Source organism: Dermacentor albipictus, chromosome 9 (assembly GCF_038994185.2).
Source record: "Dermacentor albipictus isolate Rhodes 1998 colony chromosome 9, USDA_Dalb.pri_finalv2, whole genome shotgun sequence".
Lineage (NCBI taxonomy): Eukaryota > Metazoa > Arthropoda > Arachnida > Ixodida > Ixodidae > Dermacentor > Dermacentor albipictus.
In genome coordinates this window covers 24,426,358-24,446,203 of record NC_091829.1, presented here as the reverse complement: position 1 = coordinate 24,446,203, position 19,846 = coordinate 24,426,358, and the positions used below count along the sequence as shown (strand labels likewise).

Below are 19,846 nucleotides of genomic sequence, written 5' to 3'. Positions count from 1 at the left end.
ATATATTGCGTTGGGCATTACAGCATTCAGGGTAATCTTCTCTGGATAACAAATACAGGCGAGTATCACGAGCTCCGACGCGCACGAGCACACACTTTTGTGGCCACGTTGGAGCGATTGATAAGACGGGCTTATCGGTGCTAATCACGTCGGGCACATATGAAATTGACGGCGGCGCACGGTCAGGGAAGCGACTCCCGATATGGTGTTTTTTGTTGGCTCCTCTTGTATTATATATATATTTTGCACTCCCACCTCAGGAGCGCAATAGGTTCAAGTACACTCGTTAGAAGACGCTGATGGAAATTGTCGTATAACCTCGCGCCCTAAGGACGATGGGGGTGGCGAACATCGTGAGCGACTGGGTATTGCGGCGGCAGGAAAATTTGCTCCTTGTGGACGCCTAGCGTCCTATTGTCAACTGTAGGACAGAAAAAAAATTGCACTGTTGGAACATCGCAGACAACAACTTTTAACCTGAACAACCAGACGGCAAATGCATACGCGGCGACGAGGTAAAATACATGAAGTCTACGATGTGCGTCTTTATGGTTTGAGCATTCCTCTAAAAAGTTCGGCAGCACGTTACTCCTGTAACACGTAAATGCAAAAGCCTAGTGCACACGTGGCAATGCATGAAGTTATACGATCGGAGGAGTCAGAATTCTTGTAAGACATAGCGCAGTGTGAATGAACTTAGGGCTTTGTAGGCAAATCTCCTCAACGACAAATGCGAGCACCTAATGCATTACCTTGAGGCTCTTTCGTTATGTTTATTTCCGTCTTTCAATCTTCCTTTGTTCTTTCTTTCGTTCCTTATTTCTTTCCTTCGTTCTTGCCTTTCGTTAATTCATGTTCAGCCATTGCGTCTTTGCTTGCTTAGGCGGTATGAGCCATTCCTGATGATATTTTTTGTATAAGTAAGTGTAAGTGCCGTGACGGATCGTCCAGGAACACAATGCATATAGAGCTACCTGCTCATGCACTCTGCATTGAATTGCTGTGCAGTATACTTACGGTGCAAAGCGGAACACAGTCTAGAGCAAGAGGAAGACTACTAACAGCGGTGTTAGTTGTTGGTTGTATGTCTTCATCGCGTGTCTTCATTCACCTAACTGTGTCGGCAGAGTGCAGTATTTTACAGACCAACTTACAGATGGCCTACGGATGACGTTACACCACCGAGCAGAAGTGCAACATCCACGCCTGCAGGCAATACTGCCATGTTGTCTCGCTTCCGTCTTGTGTTCCGCCTTCTGCTGTATAACAAAATCCAGCACAATATAAGGCGTTAACAATAGCACGCAACCTAATTCGCTTTTGCTGCAAAGGTAGTGCGACATTAACCGCTTTTACTTCACACCTTCAGTCGTCATCTTCCGACTCGAACGTAATCGTTGCTATCTGGCTTTTAGTACACTACTGACTTAAACATGGCCAAACGCGTGCAAAGATTGCGTAAAAACTGGTTTTTTGAATCCATTCTGCTTCGATTATCTTGAACAAGCACGTTGGCCTATAGGCAACAAGATGCGGCGAGTATATATTGCAAAATATGAATGAGACCTGTTTTTAGTTCTGCTGGTGATCGCAAGGCCACGTGCCCGGTAAAGAATCATACGTGGCAAAAGATCGTTTCGTTCTCTTTTTCTATCGCGCTTTCTTTATCAAAACCCCACACTGAGTGGATTCGGGAGCTAACATCAGACACACCAGCGTATTTGTCTTCATTCTTTCCGCGCTTTTTAATTTCGGCAATTTCTTTGTACTTGAACGGTGATGTAGCCAACACTGATATCGCGACTTGCTTTCGCCTTGGCTGCCATTTTGCCACATTTCGGCGCATGTGATTGCATGCAAGAGTGCCCACCTTCTTATGTGAATACCTTTAGCTTCTTCCGTCAAGCCACAACGTTTTCGAAGGTGCCATGAATTGACTGAAAGAATGTTGGTTGCTCATGCATGTAGGACTTTCCCATGGCTCATGAAGCAAACAACGGGGAGACGGACTGCCTGGCCAGTTTCCCGCTTCTCAGCATACAAGGTGAGCACAATCCTAGCTACTACATTCAAGGATAAGTAGTTACGCTCAACGAGCCCTTCACGTAGCATCCTTGCGATATGTGCTTAGGGCAAAATTTTTCTTTAAATTGCCTTTTTTCCCGCTCTCGCAGTGGGTGTATGAACAGTTAGACAAATGCACTAAACTGCCACTTCAGTGCAGCATGCCCCACATTTTGATCTGAATGAATTGAAAATATAACTTGTACATTCCTTATTCCGAAGCGCAATTGAAAACTTGTTGCAAGTGCATTCGAGGACTATTGCAGGCAGCGTTAGATTTGCCGTCGTTTCGCCCTGTTCTTGTTTCTTTCCTGTCGTAGCACCATGGTTCGAAAAAATGACGAGTCAAGGATATGCTAATAACAAGAAATTTTGGACAACGAAAGATTTTATGTCGATCCAGCGCACTTGTAGGAAATTGTTTGAAGAGTAGCTTTATAGGTAAATGCACAAATAGGCCGTTAGTTATATTAGACTTAAATATAAAGCTTCGACTATGCAAGCAGTTGGATCCTATGCAACGAGTAATTTCATTAATGTGTACGCAAAGTCAAGGTCTTCATCTCATACAGTTTTCGTATTTCTTCACCACACCTACGGAACTACTCCGAAATGCGAACACCAGGTCAGGCGGATGCACAGTGTGAAACGTTCGCGTAGTGATGTCACGAGGACGGAGGCGATGTGTGACGCTTGTCGAGGGAAGAATGCTGATGAGAGGTGCACGCACAGAGAGGTGGGACACATTTGTAATCACATAAAATCGGGACACAGTGAGGCACCTCTAATCTGAAGAAGGTGCAGTTCGGTAGCATTGCGCGGATAGTCACGGAAGGCCATGTGCCTTCGGTTGTTGCGGCTACGTGCCTCAGGGCTTGTCCCACGCTACCTAAAGAGCTATCTTATCATTACGGGGAAGAATAGTTCCTTCGGCGTTTGTCAACGCACAAGGTGAAAGTTATGAGCAGGGGAGAATGCGTTGCCGATGCTGCATTATTAGCGAGACCTGTGTATTGTATAACTTGTTTCCGCCTGTGCGGGTTTCATCTATGGGTGATTCTAGAAATTTTCCTTTTGTGTGCGGTATGTATCTTCTCTCTCATGTTCACTTCTGTTTGTGGCATTTGGAAGCTCTTCTTTCGTCACGTCAATCTTTAGGAGTTGAATGTGGGCCGCAGTTTTTGTTACATTTAATTATAAACATATAACTACTACTACTACTACTACTACTACTACTACTACTACTACTACTACTGCTACTGCTACTACTACTACTACTACTACTACTACTACTACTACTACTACTACTACTACTACTACTACTACTACTAATAATAATAATAATAAACGACAACATCACGACAAAACGATGTTGAAATGACATTAACTGTCATTGGCGGTATTTGTACAGCGCGCGTCGTCGTTGACGATGATACTTAAACAGCGGCCCAACAGCGCTCGCTGTAGAATGTTTGTGCTTGCGCCTTCTAGCGAGTAGCTTTTTTGGCCTCCCTACTTTGGTCCTTCAGTCTTTTCAGTCGTTCAGTAGTCCGTTCAGCAGTTATTTCTTTCACTTGTTCATTACTTCGTTGGCTAGTTCATTCATTCAATCATTCGTTCGTTCCTTAGTTCTTACGTTCAGTGATTCATTAGTTGGCCCACTGGAACTATTCTGCGACGGTTTTGGCACAGCACTTCAGTAATCATGCACTGACGTCATAGTCATCAAGTCGTCGTCATATCATGCCCCGCAGACTCTAGTTTACGCGATCGCCACAAGGGGCGAAAAATCAACAGCAGAGCGTTATACCCTAAGCTCATAAGTGGAGCGACCGTAATTTAGTAGTATGCATTAATTCGTACTTTTTCTGTTAAGGACGCTAAACGTGGTTGAACCTTTGATTATAAATGTACATAAAAAAACCGACAACCATATCGAACATTCCGTTGTTTACAATATAAGTAAGGAATTAAATAAGTTCTGTTATTAAAGTCTGTGCTTTATCACTTGAACGCAGGTTCTGAGACCTCGCTGTCGCGCGATAAACAGCAGCAGCCCATCGGTATAGATTGTAGTACGGGTCGTTTATAGGCTTAAATTTTACGGTGCAAATGTTGGCGAACATAGTGGTCGTTTTCTTATAGAGCAGCATCACGCAGGTTCCTTTCCAACATTCTAACAGTCCAACATTCGATAGCTGCCACCAAGGGAAAGTGTTTAAAGGCGGTGAATTTTATCAATTGTGGTGCTTCACTGGCATAACAGCTGCACTACTTTCATCGTAATTGATCTGCAGCGTCTCGACGCATAACGAGATGTTGCTCGAAAAATAGAATGCGCTAGCTAGAGCGAAAATTCATTGCTGGAACCGAAGATAGTCTGCTTGGAGGCTACCAATGACAGCGGATTAACCTTGCAGCCTTTGACCGTGTGCAACGGTGAGTAAAAAAGCAGTGCATTGTTTTCACCTTAAATTGCATTGTGTGCGAGGCGGATAAAACACATTCCTGTTGTGATTTCTTCAAAGCGGGAAATAACTATTTAATTTCTGCCCGTCAAAGGCAATCAGAACGAGGCTTTTGTTATTTTGCCACATTGCTAAAATCCCTAACGTGGAGTACAGCATAAATAATAAGCAGTTTGGCGGTTTCGGCATAAATGTTACACGGCGATAAATTCGCAGCATATTAGCGGCAAATATACTTCCCGTGGTAGAGTTATTCATTGCGTTTGAGACATAATAAAATATTACTAGCATTTGGCAGAAAGATGTCATATAATCGAGGCTTGGATAAGCACAGCCGACATAATGACACCATTAAAAGGAATGCATACGCAAAACAGCCTTGTGTGTATGTTCTCTTCTGTCATGGAGCATTTCTTGCACTGCTCTTAGTCAGACATAAATCACAAATGCACCCGTATTTTCACCATAGTAATTGAAGGGTTTTCATCCGACTCCAGCCTTGAAGACGCTGATCATACTTGTTCACCCCGTTGGACTTCATTGTCTCCGGACGTACAAGTTAACAGTGAATGTGCCACCACTGGAAGTAGCAAGGGCCATAATCCTCACAAGGTATGTTTGTGAACATCTAGAACCACGATTTGTTCATTCATTGGACAAAGATTTGTTGCATCATTCTTCGCTTGCATGTTAGTCATGGCTTCATCATTTCTATTTTCAGGAAGACTGACAAAAGGGAGATGATTGGTGCGCAACCTGCCCACGTCAAACCATGAGCTCAACGGCGATCATCATAATGACAACAGGTCTTCTTGAACTATGTGCCTCACCATGAAATGTTTGCAAGCTTACGGGATAGAGGGGTGGGAGCCCTATGAGGAAAGCAGCAGTCTACAGTTTTGCATAGTACTGAGTGGGAATGCTAAAATTCGACATACAAGCTTACTTGCTTTTAAGGCCGTTTTACGACAAACGAAGAAGTAACACGTTGAATCCCAGCTTGTTTCCTTTCTGACCATCAGAACAATGTCAAGCAGAACAGAACAAGATAGCAAGTGAGTACTTGCTAATGCAGAAACTGTCATCTGCTCTTTGCTAATCAGCTTGGTGGGCAATACCACCAACAATCACATTCTTCAGCAAAATTTCAACTCCGTGAGGAAGACAGGACGTGAACAGAAACATAGGAGGCGCACGCAGTTTAGAATTCAAGAAATTTAAAATTTTGTTGAATATATGAACCGACTCGCCCAACATGCCTTATTGAAGTATTACATGCTCCCTTACATGAAAATGCAAAGAAATTCAAAATGATCGAAAGCGCTCAATGCAATTTTGAGGAAATTATAGTTCATGGTGACTGAATCTCTGGCAGACACTCGTACATGGTTCATAACTAGTTAGCATGAAATAAATGACTAGGCTAGCCTTGCACACTAAGATAAGAGATGCTAAAAAAGGCAAGCTCACATAATTGGCCTACTCTACAGTTTACAAATATGACAAATCTCTATACGCAGTTTCTTGCTCTTAAAGCAGATGATAAACCTGAGCGTAGTGCTTTCCCAAGATATTTTTGACAGGTACTCGGACAATAGTAAGTTTGGCTTAACATTTAACCAATCAACAGTGTACGAGCAAGGAAAGCCCCAGTGTGGGAACTTGTCTTCGTCATGGCCATCACAAGTATACCTTCTTGTTGAAACGTTGGCTCCCGGCTGAGGCTTTCTATGCTCACCGCTGTTACTCAACTGAAGTTTTCATATCCTTGCAACGTCTTTGCCATGTTTGAATGCATAAACCGAGATCTTTTGTTTTAATATATGAAACTATGACTTAAATTTTAAACATACGTGAGCATTAATTAGGCTTGCTGAGCTGTTTAATTAGTCTCCTTGTTTATTCACACAACCTTTGCAAGAATCCTTGTAAGCACTGATGTCTCCATAACGTTCCTTGCGAGTACTTCATTTGTGTCAAAGCCTTTACTGCCTGCACCTGAACACTAAATACGCTGCTGAAATATCGAGATCAGATTATATGTGCTGAAATATTTAGCATAACGTTTTTGTTATTTTGCTACCCTGTGTGCCTCTCGCCAATGTATTATAAAGAGAATAGCACATTGCAGTGTGAGCTTGCTGACGCTTCCTTTGCCGACCACCTTATATGTATGTTTTTTTTAAATCTAGCTGAAATCATAGAACGCAGAATATACACGCGTAGTGTTAAATACGCCAAGCAGCACTCTACGCACCTAAAGTGCAAGGATAGCCCAGCATAATTATCTGAAGCTTCGTTCTACCTACTTTAGGCGGCTCGCTGAACACGATGGGAACGATTGGCTCGATTTCAGCTTTCAATTCCATTAAATAAATGGCTATGTGTGTTTCTATATGTTGCAAATGGCGGCGGACAGCTTGAGGTCCACCTGACCTGCGCGAAAATTATGATATTGTACAGTTTCATTCACCATGGACAATAAACAATGTAAGCTTACTTTTTTGAAGTCTTCTTTTTTGCCAGTTGAAGCGTCTTTGTCACTTGGCGGTATATTAAAGATAACTGTAGCCATGTTGGAGTACCATGCACGTGAATACCGAGCCGACAGCGGTAATGAAACTTCCGAAATCAGGGAGTGGGCAGTGCTACCAGCCCCACAAGCTGCTATAGCAGCGGTCACATTATTCACAACCTAATGATAATGATATTGGTATTCATTTTGCCTGCACCATTTCTCGGTCGTATACTCTTCCTTCTCTTGCATTGTGGAAAGTACAGTTTCCCTTCTGTGAGTATTACAGGTGCTCTGTTGTCATATAGCCGTCGTTTTGTAATCTTGTGGTTGCACTGCTCACCATGCCGGTGTCTTTACTTGTCGATGTCGCCATGCCATCGTCGTCATTTCCGTAGCTTTTTCGTTTTGTGCTGTCTTCGTCACACCACTGAAGTGGTTATGTCATCAGCGTCATGTTGCCGTCACAGTAAAACGTCACCACCGTGTTAGGCGTATCGTCATCTTGCCGCGGTCGCCTTCGTGACATTGCAGTGTTCATAAACTCATTCTTCAGTGCACTTGATTTCTTTCGAATTAGCCATTTGGTGTGTCCCACTGGCTGTGTTCCGATTCTCGGCCAATACTGCAGAACGGTTCTGTGTCACTGCGAAACCACAGGTACCGAATCCTAAACGTATATAAACATGTGTCGTACTTTTCTTTGCATACACCTGTCATCGCCATTCTTGCATCGGCAAGCATAATACGCATGGCATCACAACTTAGATTTTAATACTGGGTAGCCACCTGATTTGGTGTTAGAATGTGGTCATAGCTTGTGAACGGTGTAGTGTATGGACATGAAATACTTCACGAGATTGAAACTGTGACCATTGTGGTGGATAAAAATATACAGTGTATGAGGTTAAACACGGCAAAGGTTGAAATTAAGCGCAATTTTATGCATCGCCGTTTGATGTAGAGCATTTATTTACATGCTTCACTTCAGCTTCGCTTAACATAGATTGGAAAAAGGTTATCGGATCTGCATATTTTCTTCGTCTGTCATGCATCAGACATTTAGGAGTGTGAATATGGGCCGACTAGTTCATTGCAGATTGCACAACAGCTTGACAATGCAGGAAACAAAATTCGACACCAAACCATGGAATGACTTTTGGTGCTTTCGTACACCTTTTCTGCAGTATTTTCTTTATATATTAGCCACTGACATTTATTCTGCACTGTTCTGAGAAAACTCATCAATTGCTAGTCAAAACATATTTAATTTCTGCTGTTCATCTTGCTATCGATCGAACATGTTATCCTACTTAATTCACGACTCATTGTTCTTACGATGAACCTAGCCAAGCAATTGCACTTGCAAAAATAAGACAGTGTAACACGTAGAAAAGTTGCAGAAATGGAACAGGACTCTAGTTTTGATTTTCGCCTCTTGGAATATTTCAAAGAGGAGATTTTGTTTGATAGAACTGATTGATTTGGAGGATGCGTTGCAGCTATCCAGGTGGCCATGTAACACTGGGCTTATTGGTCGAAATGTTATCAGTAGGTCAATATTCTAAATTTGGGAAATAACAACATTAGGACTTTGCTAGTTTGCAATATAATACAAATAAAGTGACAGTGCAAGAAATAGGCAAATGTGTACAGGCGATGCGAGAAAACGTTGCGTAATTTTCAGACAAATAGTTAAAAATGTACGATATAAGCCCTTATAATTCTGGGTAACCTTAATTTCGCTAGAGCAACCTCCCCCACGCTTACGCAGAACAAAACCAACGGAAATATCCAATTTCTTCACGAGTATTTGTCGCTTTTCTTAGTTCTTGCGCAAACTCACCCCATCGTTTCGTCTCGTTACCAACTGCACCTCGTAGCATTAGACGCCGACGGTGACTAAGAAAGGGCAGCAATAAATATAGGAAGCCATCCCGCATGAAAAAAGTTGTAGCCGTCATCATCCTCACCATCAGCCTATTTATGTTCTACCAGCGATTTCCTATAACCCTTGACTTGCGACAGCTTATTCCATCTTAAGTTTTCAAACTTCCTTACGCCACTGTTTCTCTTCCCTAAAATACATATGGCGGTTGGGTTTGTAATGTTTTAGATCGCATGGGTTCGTTCATGCTGCCACGTCAGGAACTGCGGTGTCGTGGATTGCGTCGCCTAGGCCCTTCTGTAGAACCTGCAATTTCGCTCCTTGTTCCTCCGTTTTGATTTTTACCTCTGATGACACATAGCAGTTATCCTTTTCCTATTTTAGAATGATTCATTTGTACCGGGTTAGTGCTATGTTCGTATGCTTCACTCGCGTTTGGCTGTTTTTTTTTTACTGCCCATCAGCATATAAATCTTTTCCCAGAAAGCATCACGGCCCGTACTTTTGCAATTAAGTTGGCGTTGCTGTGTACGGGACTACGGAGGTGAACTATTATTGAGGCGTGGACAGCCGGAGCCTTAGGGGCAACACCTCAGATTATCACTTTTCGGGCGATCATTTTCAGAGGCGATCACACGGGATCAGTGCGAGTGTAGGACCGAAAGCGTTTCTAGATCTGTTTCTAGCTCGCTATGTGATGAATAATAGAAGGTTAAGGTACCATGGCCTTCTCCCTTTCACCGTGCTTCTCACAGAGGCATATGTTGTTCTTTGTTTTCCTTCTTTTTCTCATGGGTGCCGAAAACGAACCTCATGAGATCGACATGGTGACCAGGCCTTCTAGCACGATGGTGTCTGACAGCTCGCCTTCCGAACCTGGTGGCCAACTGTTCTACAAGCCTGATGTCTTGATCCCTGCCCTGCCGAACTGGTGGACAGCTGACATAGCGAAGTGGTAACTCTACCCGCCCTGTTGGCCTGGCGCCCAGCTGTTCTAGCAGCCTTGCGCCTTTGATGTCCTCCCTGTGGAGCTGGTGGCCAACTGATCTACAGACGTGGCATTTATTTATTTATTTATTTAATTTCTTGATCAACTGATACAGCAGCCATGTGTTTTGATTCCAGCCCTGTGGATATGGTGGCGATCTGATCTAGCGACCCACCCTTCGGACCTTGTGGTCAACCATTCTGGGAGCGTGGTGCCTTGATGTGTGCCCCGCGGATCAGGTGCCCAGCTGATCTACCAACATGGTATCTCTATGCTCACCCTGTTGACATTGTGGTCAGCTGTTCTAGCTGTTCTAGCAGCCTGGTTTACTGATGCCTGCCCTGTGTATCTCGTGCCCAGCTAACTTACCGACGTGATATTTTTCATGCCCACCCTGCTGACCTGGTGGCCAGCTGTTCTAGAGGTCTGGTGTCTTGAAACCCGCCCTATGGATGTGGTCGCCAGCTGACTTGGCGACCTAGTACCTGGCTGGCCACCCTGCTGACTTGGTGGCCAAATGTTCTTGTCATCTCCTAGTCTGTTGATCAGAAGACCACACATGCATTAAGCAACCACAGGTACGAAATAATTTTTTCTGTCCCAATTTCTTTATCATTAAGACTAAGACAAGTTTGGCGAGTTGTTATTTAACATACGCAACTTCAGCGTCTGTTTTCATTCATTTCGCAACGTTTGATTTCTGCCATTACCTTGTATTTAAAGGGCCCCTGAAACGGTTCGGACAAATTTTGTAGGCGCGTAGGGTACAGCTTAAGTAGAACATCCGCACCACAATTTAAGTGAAGCGTTACGTATTAATGGAGCTGCAAGCGATTAGAAGTTACCCTCCTCCCTAGCTATGCTTTTCCTCCTCAACTCGCTCGCCGAGCGAGCGGCGCTAAGCTCCGCCTTCACTGGTTCAGCGTCACGATGCGACGTCACATCGCTCACTTCCGGTTGTTTAGGAGCACGCCCCCTCCCGCGCGAGACCTCTCCGCTAGCCGCTTGGCCGTCGGCCGAGAGCTATCGAAGCAGCGTGCGTTGCGAGCATTCTGTCGTAGCGCTGAACGTGTCCGGTACTCCGCTAAAAACTGGCAAGCTGGTCATTTCGGCAAATGACTGGAGGCATAAACTCAAGCTGATGAAGGAACTTTAGCGTAGACGTACGTGAGCAGCCTGATCGGTCTGCACGGTCCAGACACTTGCTGGCGCAGCGCTTAACCAGTCAAACAAAGCGCTAATATTGCTCTAACCAAGTGTAAAGCATTTTAAGCATTTTTAAATCAACGTGTTGATGATTACACTCCTGCGAAAAATACACAACAGCAGCAAAGAATACACTTCGTTGCTGCTACTGTGTATGGTTGAGCTCTGTGCCACCAGGTGGCTGCACCGTGCAGACCGTTTACATTTGCCCTTCTGCTCATCTCGTGGCTCATCCCGGCACAGTCAAGCGGCCAGACCCTGTCCCCTTGCGCTTGCGTTTGCCCTAATACTGGACTCGCGGTTTGCAGGTCGCTAGGTTTGCAGTCCACAAGGCAACAAAGTCGAATCATAGTGCTCGCGAAAAGACTGAGACCGACTCTGACCGCGGAGCTCTCGTCCAAATGGAGTACGTTGTAACACAAGCAGACGACACTTGCTGTGTGCCGGAAGTGCTGAAGTGTACTAAAAAACTATTCTTGTGTATTCTCTTTAAGTTACTTTCTTTTTACAAAAACAAAGTAACTAACATTCCAACTATTACGAGCATCATTTGTTCACCATAAAGTTGGAAAAATTATCGACCACGCGCCCTGGTCAGCCAATCAGATAGCTCGCCCATGTGACGTAATATGGGTTATTTGCATCATATGGGTAGGGGCGGCTTAAAATTCCGCCGAGCAGTGCGCTGCGATCGGCAGCGATGGGTATTTTTAAAACCTTATAATAAATTACACGCTTTACGCAGAACACTTAGATGCATCAATTAATGATCAGAAGAACCTACTCTAACGACTCAGTACGTTTGTAGAAAATCGCCAAAATCGTTTCAGGGTCCCTTTAAGGAATAACCTCGCTGCAATAACGGGCGATGTAGCCTGAATCGATACCGCGGGTTCCTTGCGGCTGTTTTGAATTAATTATGCTGAATTAAATTTCGGTGTAACAGCCACGTGAAGTGCCACCCACCGCTTTTTTTTAGGCGCCTCCTCTTTCGTGCTCATGAAGTCGGCGTATCTGTGATTAAACAAATGTATTGCATCTGTCCGTTCAATGCAGCACATAGGTGAATTTGATATCGTGTAATTGAAAGGATAACCTGTACTTTCTTATTTACAAACGCAATTCAAAGCTTGCTCAAGGAATACTGCAAGCAGGCTTACATCTGCTGACCTTTCACCTTGTTTTTGTTCGTTTCTGTAGTGGCAGCATCAGTGGAGAATAAGGCTCGTGTTACCGACATGTTATAAAATATTCTTTCTCTTTTTATCCGACTTAACTCTTCCCCCGTGCAGGGTAGCCAACCGGAACTACCTCTGGTTAACCTCCTTGCCTTCCTCTGTATTCTCTCTCTCTCTGGAAAGGAGGTTATTTAAAAAAATGCTGTACAGGTAATGGCGGTGCGCACAGTTTGGTTTCATCCTATGAAATGATAAATTCACGCAATGTCTATGCACAACCTTCTTGTGCGATTTCTTTTCTTTAGAATTTTGAATTAGACCGTTTAAAATCATTCCGTAATGCAAGCACCAATTCAGACGGATGCCCAATCTTAGACGTCTGTGTAGCGATGTGACGAGGACGAAGGCGATGTGTGATGCCTGTCTAGGGAAGAATGCTGATGATGATATTCGGGACATATCTGGGGAATTTGTAATCTTGAGAAAGCGTGGTTCAGCAGTTATGCGTAGGCGGTCATTGAGGGCCATGTGCCCTCTGTTGTGACGGATACGTACTCAAGTTCATTAGTGTCTTAAAAGAGCAATGCTATCATCATATGAAATATTTTTTTCAGAGTTGGTCAACGCACCTTGTTAAAATGAGAAGAAATCGCGTTACGCTTGCCCATGCTACATTATTAGTAAGACCTTTGTGTAGTATAACGTTCTTTTTACCGGCGTGTGTGTGTTTGTGTGTGTTTACGTTTGTGTTGTTTGTCCGCAACATACACTATCAATTATGTGTTCACTTCTGTTTGCAGCATTCGGGAACTCCGTTTGTACTTCTGTTGTCCCGTCAATGTTTAGGAGTGCATCGTGGACTCCAGTCATTGAGTTACTTGTTAACCTATAACTATGCTAACAATATTAAACGACAGCGACATTCTAAGGACAACAGGATTACGAGGGAATGACGCTGAAGTGACGACATAATGATGAACGTGTGATCGCTGGCGTGACTGCTTACGTGCTGTGGCAGGAAGAGCTTACATCTCTAAACATGCACTGCGCGTATGTCGCCATTGACGGTCATTCTGAGGCAGCGGCGGCGGCGAAAGCAACGGCGCATGCTGTAGGATGTTTACGCTGGCAAAGTTATAAGCGAATAGTTATTTTTTGCATATTTCGCCCCATCTTTGTGGTTAGTCGGTTGGCAACGGTCGTCGGTCGGACTCGGAAAGGCAACCGTCCTTCGTTTTTGTTCGTTCGTTCGTTGGATAGTTAGTTCTTGGCTAAGTCGTTCTTTGGTTGGTTGGTTTGTTCGCTCATTCAGTCGTTCTTTAGTCGGCTCGTTCAGTCGCTCGTTCAGTCAATAGTTGGTGCGTTCCTCCGTTCGTAATTTAGTTTGCGCTTTCGTCGGTATGGAAATCATTGTCGGTTGTAACTGTAAAATGTTTCCTTACGGCAGCACTTAAGTAATCATGCCACCCACGTCATCATATAGTCGTAATATTACTGTCGCCTTGTAATCTTGTGGTTGTCGCTCTCATCATGTCGGTGTCATCTTCTACGTGTCACTGTATCCATGACGTCAATATTGTCTTTTCCCTATCTCACTGTCCTCGTTATTGTACTGTCTTCTTTACACTCCTGTATTTATGTCATCGCCGTCTTGTTGGCGCCGGAGTCAAGCTTGGTCGCATTCATCACTTTGGCGGCCATGTCGTCGTTTACCCTCGGTGGTCTTCGCGACATCTTCGTAGTGTTCGTGTTATGTGTGGCACCGTGACGTGCTCGTCATCTTTTTCGTGAGTGAACCTTCAGCAGTCATCATCGTACCATTGTCTTTTTCGCACGCACTTACACGTGCCCACGAACGAACACGCACACATTTTGTTTTTGCGTGACTATGACGATGAACCATCTGATAACACCGTGCGGAGCTATTATTTGTGTACGAGATAATTAGGCTAGCAGATATCTACACAAGCAATGGCAAATAGAGTGACTACACGGTAAACTATATGCACAACGTAATAGGGGCAGATTTAAAAGCATGCACCACTACTAGCTAAAGCTTTAAGATACGTGTACATTTTATTGCGAATATATATATATATATATATATATATATATATATATGCGCGTATGTCAACGCCACATGTGTTGCAAGTCAAAGTACCAGTTGACGGGACCCCTGCACGCACATCGGCAAACTACTGCCAGCGCGCACCTCTGTTCTGCGTAATTAAAATTAAGTATATACCAAAAATGTTACCCTATAATATCTGCACATAAGTATCTCTGAAGCACACACATTCTAACGAATATGGGCATTATAGTAAATTATTTATTGCATCTGATTTTATTTTAATAATCTTGTCCATATGTTCCACTCGGTTTGTGCCACAGTGACACCAGGGGCACATAACTCCTAAATGTATGCAAACATGTGTCACGCTTCTCTGTGCGTACAGCTTTCATCGCCATTCTTGCGTCGACAAGCGTAACTTTCCTCTGTCCTTGCTACATCGTTGCGTAGATGTCTGAAACTGTGTATCCGCCTGATTTAGTGTTTGATTTCGCCATGTGTTGTGAAAAGTGTAGTTGTGATCTTTATGGTGAATAAACGTAAGCATTGTATGGGGTTACGCACTCAACAGGATGAAGGTAAACATATTTGTGCGCATTGTCGTTACTTGTACAGCCTTTGATTGCTGTCTTCACTTTAGCTTCCCTTCGAATAGTTTGCAAAGTATGCCGAGGATGAGGATATGTATAATTTTGTTATCGTGTCGCATGCATCAGACATTTCGGACGGATAGCTTAGGCGAAGTGGGACATTGCAGGATCTACACACGAGAGTGGGACAATGTGGGAGGCAAAATGCTTCTCTCGACCATTTATTATATATATAATGCTGGGAAAGCTGCACGCTGTGTTAAGCAAAGTTTCAAATGAGCATAGGCCAATTGTCAGGAGAATATGTTGGTTGCGTCCAACTTCCAGGCACCAGCTTATCGCGGAAAGCTTAAGGAAACTAAAATATTACTTATTCTTAAAAATTTTTTTATGGCTAAAGAGGTACCCGAGCTACAAGAAAACATAAGGTGTTTGGGTTTGTTATATGTTGTTGCATGACAACGGTCTTCGTCTCATCCCAGGAATTGTGTATCACGGAGTTAGTGGCCTAGGCCATCCTGCACAACCTCTAATTTTGCGCTTCATTGTTCTGCTTTGATTTGTCGCTGTGGTGAGACGTTGTCTCTATCATCGCGTTTTTACAGAGTGATTCATTTCATGGGAATTCGTGCTGTGTTCGTGTGCTTCGTTTAGGTTTGCATGCTTTCCTTTTACTGTCCCTGATTTACTGTTCGTCAGCCTATTATTGTTTTGCTAGAGAACACCACGGCTTGTGCCTTGGCCTTTCAACTGGCATTGCCGTATTTATTTACTCAAAAAAAAATTACAGGCTCTATGGCAGAGCATAAAGCTAGGGGGGCATTTCAAACGGTAAAGACATGAAAGTACAAATTTCCAGCAGGAACAGTGCTGTAAAAAGATTGCCGTATTATACAACATTCAAGGGACCACGGGACTAGACATGGGACTACGTAGGTGGATAACTATCATCGAGGCGCGGACCGCCAGTAGTTCGAGATCGACATCTGTGGTGACGACTTCTCGGGCGATCAGATCGGATCCGTGCGAGTAGACAACCGAAAGCGTTTCTGGCTCTATTTCAAGTTCATTGTATGACGGTGTACAGAATAGAACGTCAAGGCAGTTGGTGGATGGTTGAGCTAGATTCGGTATTGGCAATAAAGCGTCACCATGACAGTGGTAGCCAAAAAAGAAAAAAATTCAGTAACGTTTGCATATGTGGCTCTATCTTTTCAACCTACATAAGAATAAAGTAAAGTGATTCAATCATTTTCGGCTTCGGCTGCCACTCTGTTCGTCTGCTGCTGCCGCTTTCTATGCACGTGCACGTTTTTTCGTATGCTGTGAAGTTAAAATTTTTCTTTCTGTGCCCTCGAACGTTTCGACAAATTCGGAAAAACTGAGGAAAGGGCACAAGGCGCTCTGTGCGGCTGTGTAGTGTGGCAACTCAAGGAGGAGCAGCACGGCGAAGTTTTTCCGTTTGTCAGCGGACGAGAGGTAAGCACACTTTTTCTGTGAAGCTACTTGTTGACAGTTGCACATGGGCTTATTGATGCTAACTGACGCGCAGACGGAAATTCACTTCGGTATAAGTTAACGGTGGCTCTTCGATTTTTTCCACGAGTAGAAAATTTGCGATTTATATTTGCCTGAAGTATTTAAATGCTTGTTGCACACAATGGTTACACTGAAGACCATTCCGGTGACCAATTTTTTGTAGTGAGAATACTACTTTTAATGTTCATGACCAAGACAGAAAAAAAATAATTGCGTAGCAGTCACCACTTGCGTTTTCAATTGTAATAAGTTAGATTTACATGCGCGACGACCGAGTTGCGCTTCTGTTTTGAAACGGTGCCTAGAAGGACAGAACGTGTTCGTCGCTTCTTCGTGCTGTCAACTCTTACTGCATATTTAGGTGCTCTTTAATGATGACAACGCGGTATTTTGCCCACTTTTCAGATGTCACATTTGGCGAAATTACGCTAAATAGGCTGTCCTGGCGAGGTTGACATGTGTGCAGATGTACAACGGCTACTGGCTCTGCTCGGAACATTTCACAAAGAGAAACTACGCCGACCCGGCCAACGCAAGACTTGTGGCCGGCTCAGCTGACTGTTGGAGTGGAAGTGCGGCCCCTGATCGATAAACGTAAGGTAAACAAGTTATTAGTGGTTGCGAATCTGTGCCTCCGTAATTCCTTATTTTCGTTCAGAAACCACTTGACATGGCACGGCGCAGGTGTCATTAGCACGGCGAGCCCTGTCTTGTGCACGTCATTTGCTTACGGCGTCTGGTGCCATGTGACGTTACGCAGGGAACTTTGCTCCGCGTGCGCAAAGGAACCATGTGCTTGTCAATTTGTTTCTCGTTTGCTGGTCTGCGGTGCTCGATGTTCTCGATTATAGGCTAAACTAAAATGTCGAACAGTTTTAACAGACAATGAGCGAATTCCCGTTCGTAAAAAGTCGTGCCGTGTTCGGTGCTGCAATCGAGGATCCGGCAGTTCCGACCCGCGAGGCAAAGCAGCGACAATGTCGACTTCAACACCGGGGCCGCACATTTCAGCTTCGCTGGTATGTCATCTATACGGGGTGCATGGGTGTTGTTTTTCTTATCTTATGGATATATTGCAGGAAAATGATGTCATAGTAAATAAAACGTCTAATTACCTCGTCCTTGACAAAATGAATCCAAAGATTTAATCGATCAAAAAAACTAACTCTAAAAAAAAAACTGATGCGTAGCATTCCCAACCCCCCTTGAGAAACCAGCAATGCTTAATATGTTACAAGACTACGTAGCAGCACTAACACTTAGACATTCGCCCATTAAATTTTGGAGGCATATTTCTACTTGAAATCTTGCAACCAAATATAATCAGAAGTGAAAAGCATTGATTGAAGCTATTATTTTACGAAAACAGGTCTGTGTTTTGTCACGTGCACTAGAAATTTTTAGTGAGCATGCTTTTCATGTCGTGTTTCAATAAATACAAAATTATGCCATATGGTACGCATTTGTCAGCAAAGAAATTAGCTTTACAATACAATATGACACTTAACAATACACTGGACGCTGCGCTTGTCCTGTGTGCCTGTGTGTAATGTTCCTTTACAAAGCGTGCAATTTTGGCGAAAATTTGCTAACTGGTCCAACGAGATGTACTAACGAGATATGTCTTTACAGGTTCTGCATCGCCTCAGCAAATCAAAAAGTGGAAAATATATTCGCCAGGGATCACAGGTGTCATCAATCGACTGGGGAATCATAGACAAAGATATCCAAATGTGCTAAGTTAAAGAGGTGCCGAAAGATTACCACGTTGGAAGCACTAGAGAAGTTGATGCATCATGTGTGCACAGAGTTCAACGAACGCTTCCGGAGCCAGGTGGCCCTCCATTATTGCAAGAGGAAGAGAAGGACATGGAGAAATGCTTTCTGGTGTAATTTGGCGTGGTCGCGCACTTGTGCGGTGTGACCACTGTACTGCATTTAAGCTAGACGTCAATCTACTATATCAAATCTTTTGCTCTAATAAGGGTCACGCAGACTGCTGCAGCAGTTCTGCTATGCGTGGCTTTTGCTGCACATAAATGGCATTAATCTGGCTCTCAAAAAAACATCGCGAGAGAAAGTCCACTGCAAAAAAAGCTCCACAAGCTTGAAAATTGGGAAACGTTTTCTGATATCTTTTTATTTTTGTAATTACGATAGGTCTTAGTGCCATCTCCTGATCACCCTATCTTTACAAAATATTTCGGCAGATTTAAATACTTCCATAAACATTGTGCAGCGTATTCTTTGCAAAGTGAACCATTGTTCCCACACTTGCAGCTTCCTCTTTAAAGCTTATTAGATAGCTACCATACACGGATCTTTGGATACTAGGATCTTCCTGATCTTTCCTAAATAAAGATGTGCAAGTATTAATGTTGCTCGACGCTTTTGACTTCAGTGACTTCATTAAATAAAGGAGCGGGGGGTACTACTTCCGGCAAAGGCACGAGTAATCGTATTAAGCAAAGAAAGCATGCTGTGCCGTAAACCGGTGTTGAGCCAAGTTGAAATGCTTTCACCTCTTTATTGTATGGACATGGAAATTGTCATGACGGATGACCTCCAGCCAATAATTAAACTCGTAACTTAGCTGTAAAACCTGTCTCATGCTTCAAACAGGTCGCACGAAAGTGAGCTTATGGGCTCTGGGAAAGAAAGTGCACAATGTACAGTCGCGGACAGAATAAAATGGACCACGGGATCTCCGAAAACGTTCAATTCCCGAGCAGCCTGCAGCAGTAACCAGTAAAACTGCCCACGACAACGTTGTTAGCATATTCTAGTCGAGGTCCAAAATGCCAATACCAGATTGCGTTATGAGGTTGCGGAGATATTCAGCTTTTTCTTAGATTTCATGGTCCTTATTATTCTGTCCGCGACTGTACATTCAGCATTCAGCCAGGTCATAAAAGCCACGAGAAAGAAAGTTGTTCTGAGCAGGCTGCCTTGATGCATTTAATGCAGCTGATTTGAGTTACCTTTAAGAATATTTCTCCATGTCTCGACGCTACGCGTTCAATAATACCTTTGTGCATCACTCTGTCCTGGCGCAACCTCATCTGACGATCAGCCGCCGATTGACACATGCTTCTCCTGCATTTACTGTTTCTCGACAAGAAACCTCGGTGCTATTCGTTGTTTCTGTTTTGGAAATGTAGCATTTATACCTAGATGATGATAGAATAGACGAAGTGCATTAAATATTTTAAACGTCTGCAATATGCTAGTGAAGAATTTCTTAATGATACGCTGTTCGCTATGTTCGATAAGAATGAAGCTTTGGTGGTATTAAATTTTGCACCGTGAAACAAAACCAAACATGAAAATATTAAATAG

General features: G+C 43.6%; 1 protein-coding gene across 12 annotated transcripts in view; it reads left to right on the top strand.

Moving 5' to 3' along the window:
* The window catches only part of LOC135902015 (uncharacterized), a 48,247-nt gene that overhangs the window by 25,598 nt on the left and 2,803 nt on the right, over nt 1-19,846 (top strand). For 5 of the 12 annotated variants that reach the window (XM_070524935.1, XM_070524934.1, XM_070524930.1 and 2 more), the window contains 4 exons: nt 1,969-2,044; nt 5,030-5,144; nt 5,254-5,338; nt 9,754-9,989. In XM_070524935.1, coding sequence (XP_070381036.1) covers nt 1,969-2,044; nt 5,030-5,144; nt 5,254-5,308 — 246 coding nt within the window. In that variant the 3' untranslated portion in view covers nt 5,309-5,338; nt 9,754-9,989. Of the gene's footprint in view, nt 1-1,968; nt 2,045-5,029; nt 5,145-5,253; nt 5,339-9,753; nt 9,990-10,060; nt 10,187-10,336; nt 10,502-16,912; nt 17,107-18,139; nt 18,445-19,846 lie in introns of those variants that run through there. The other 7 variants (XM_070524932.1, XM_070524933.1, XM_070524927.1 and 4 more) reach the window with 4 other exon arrangements.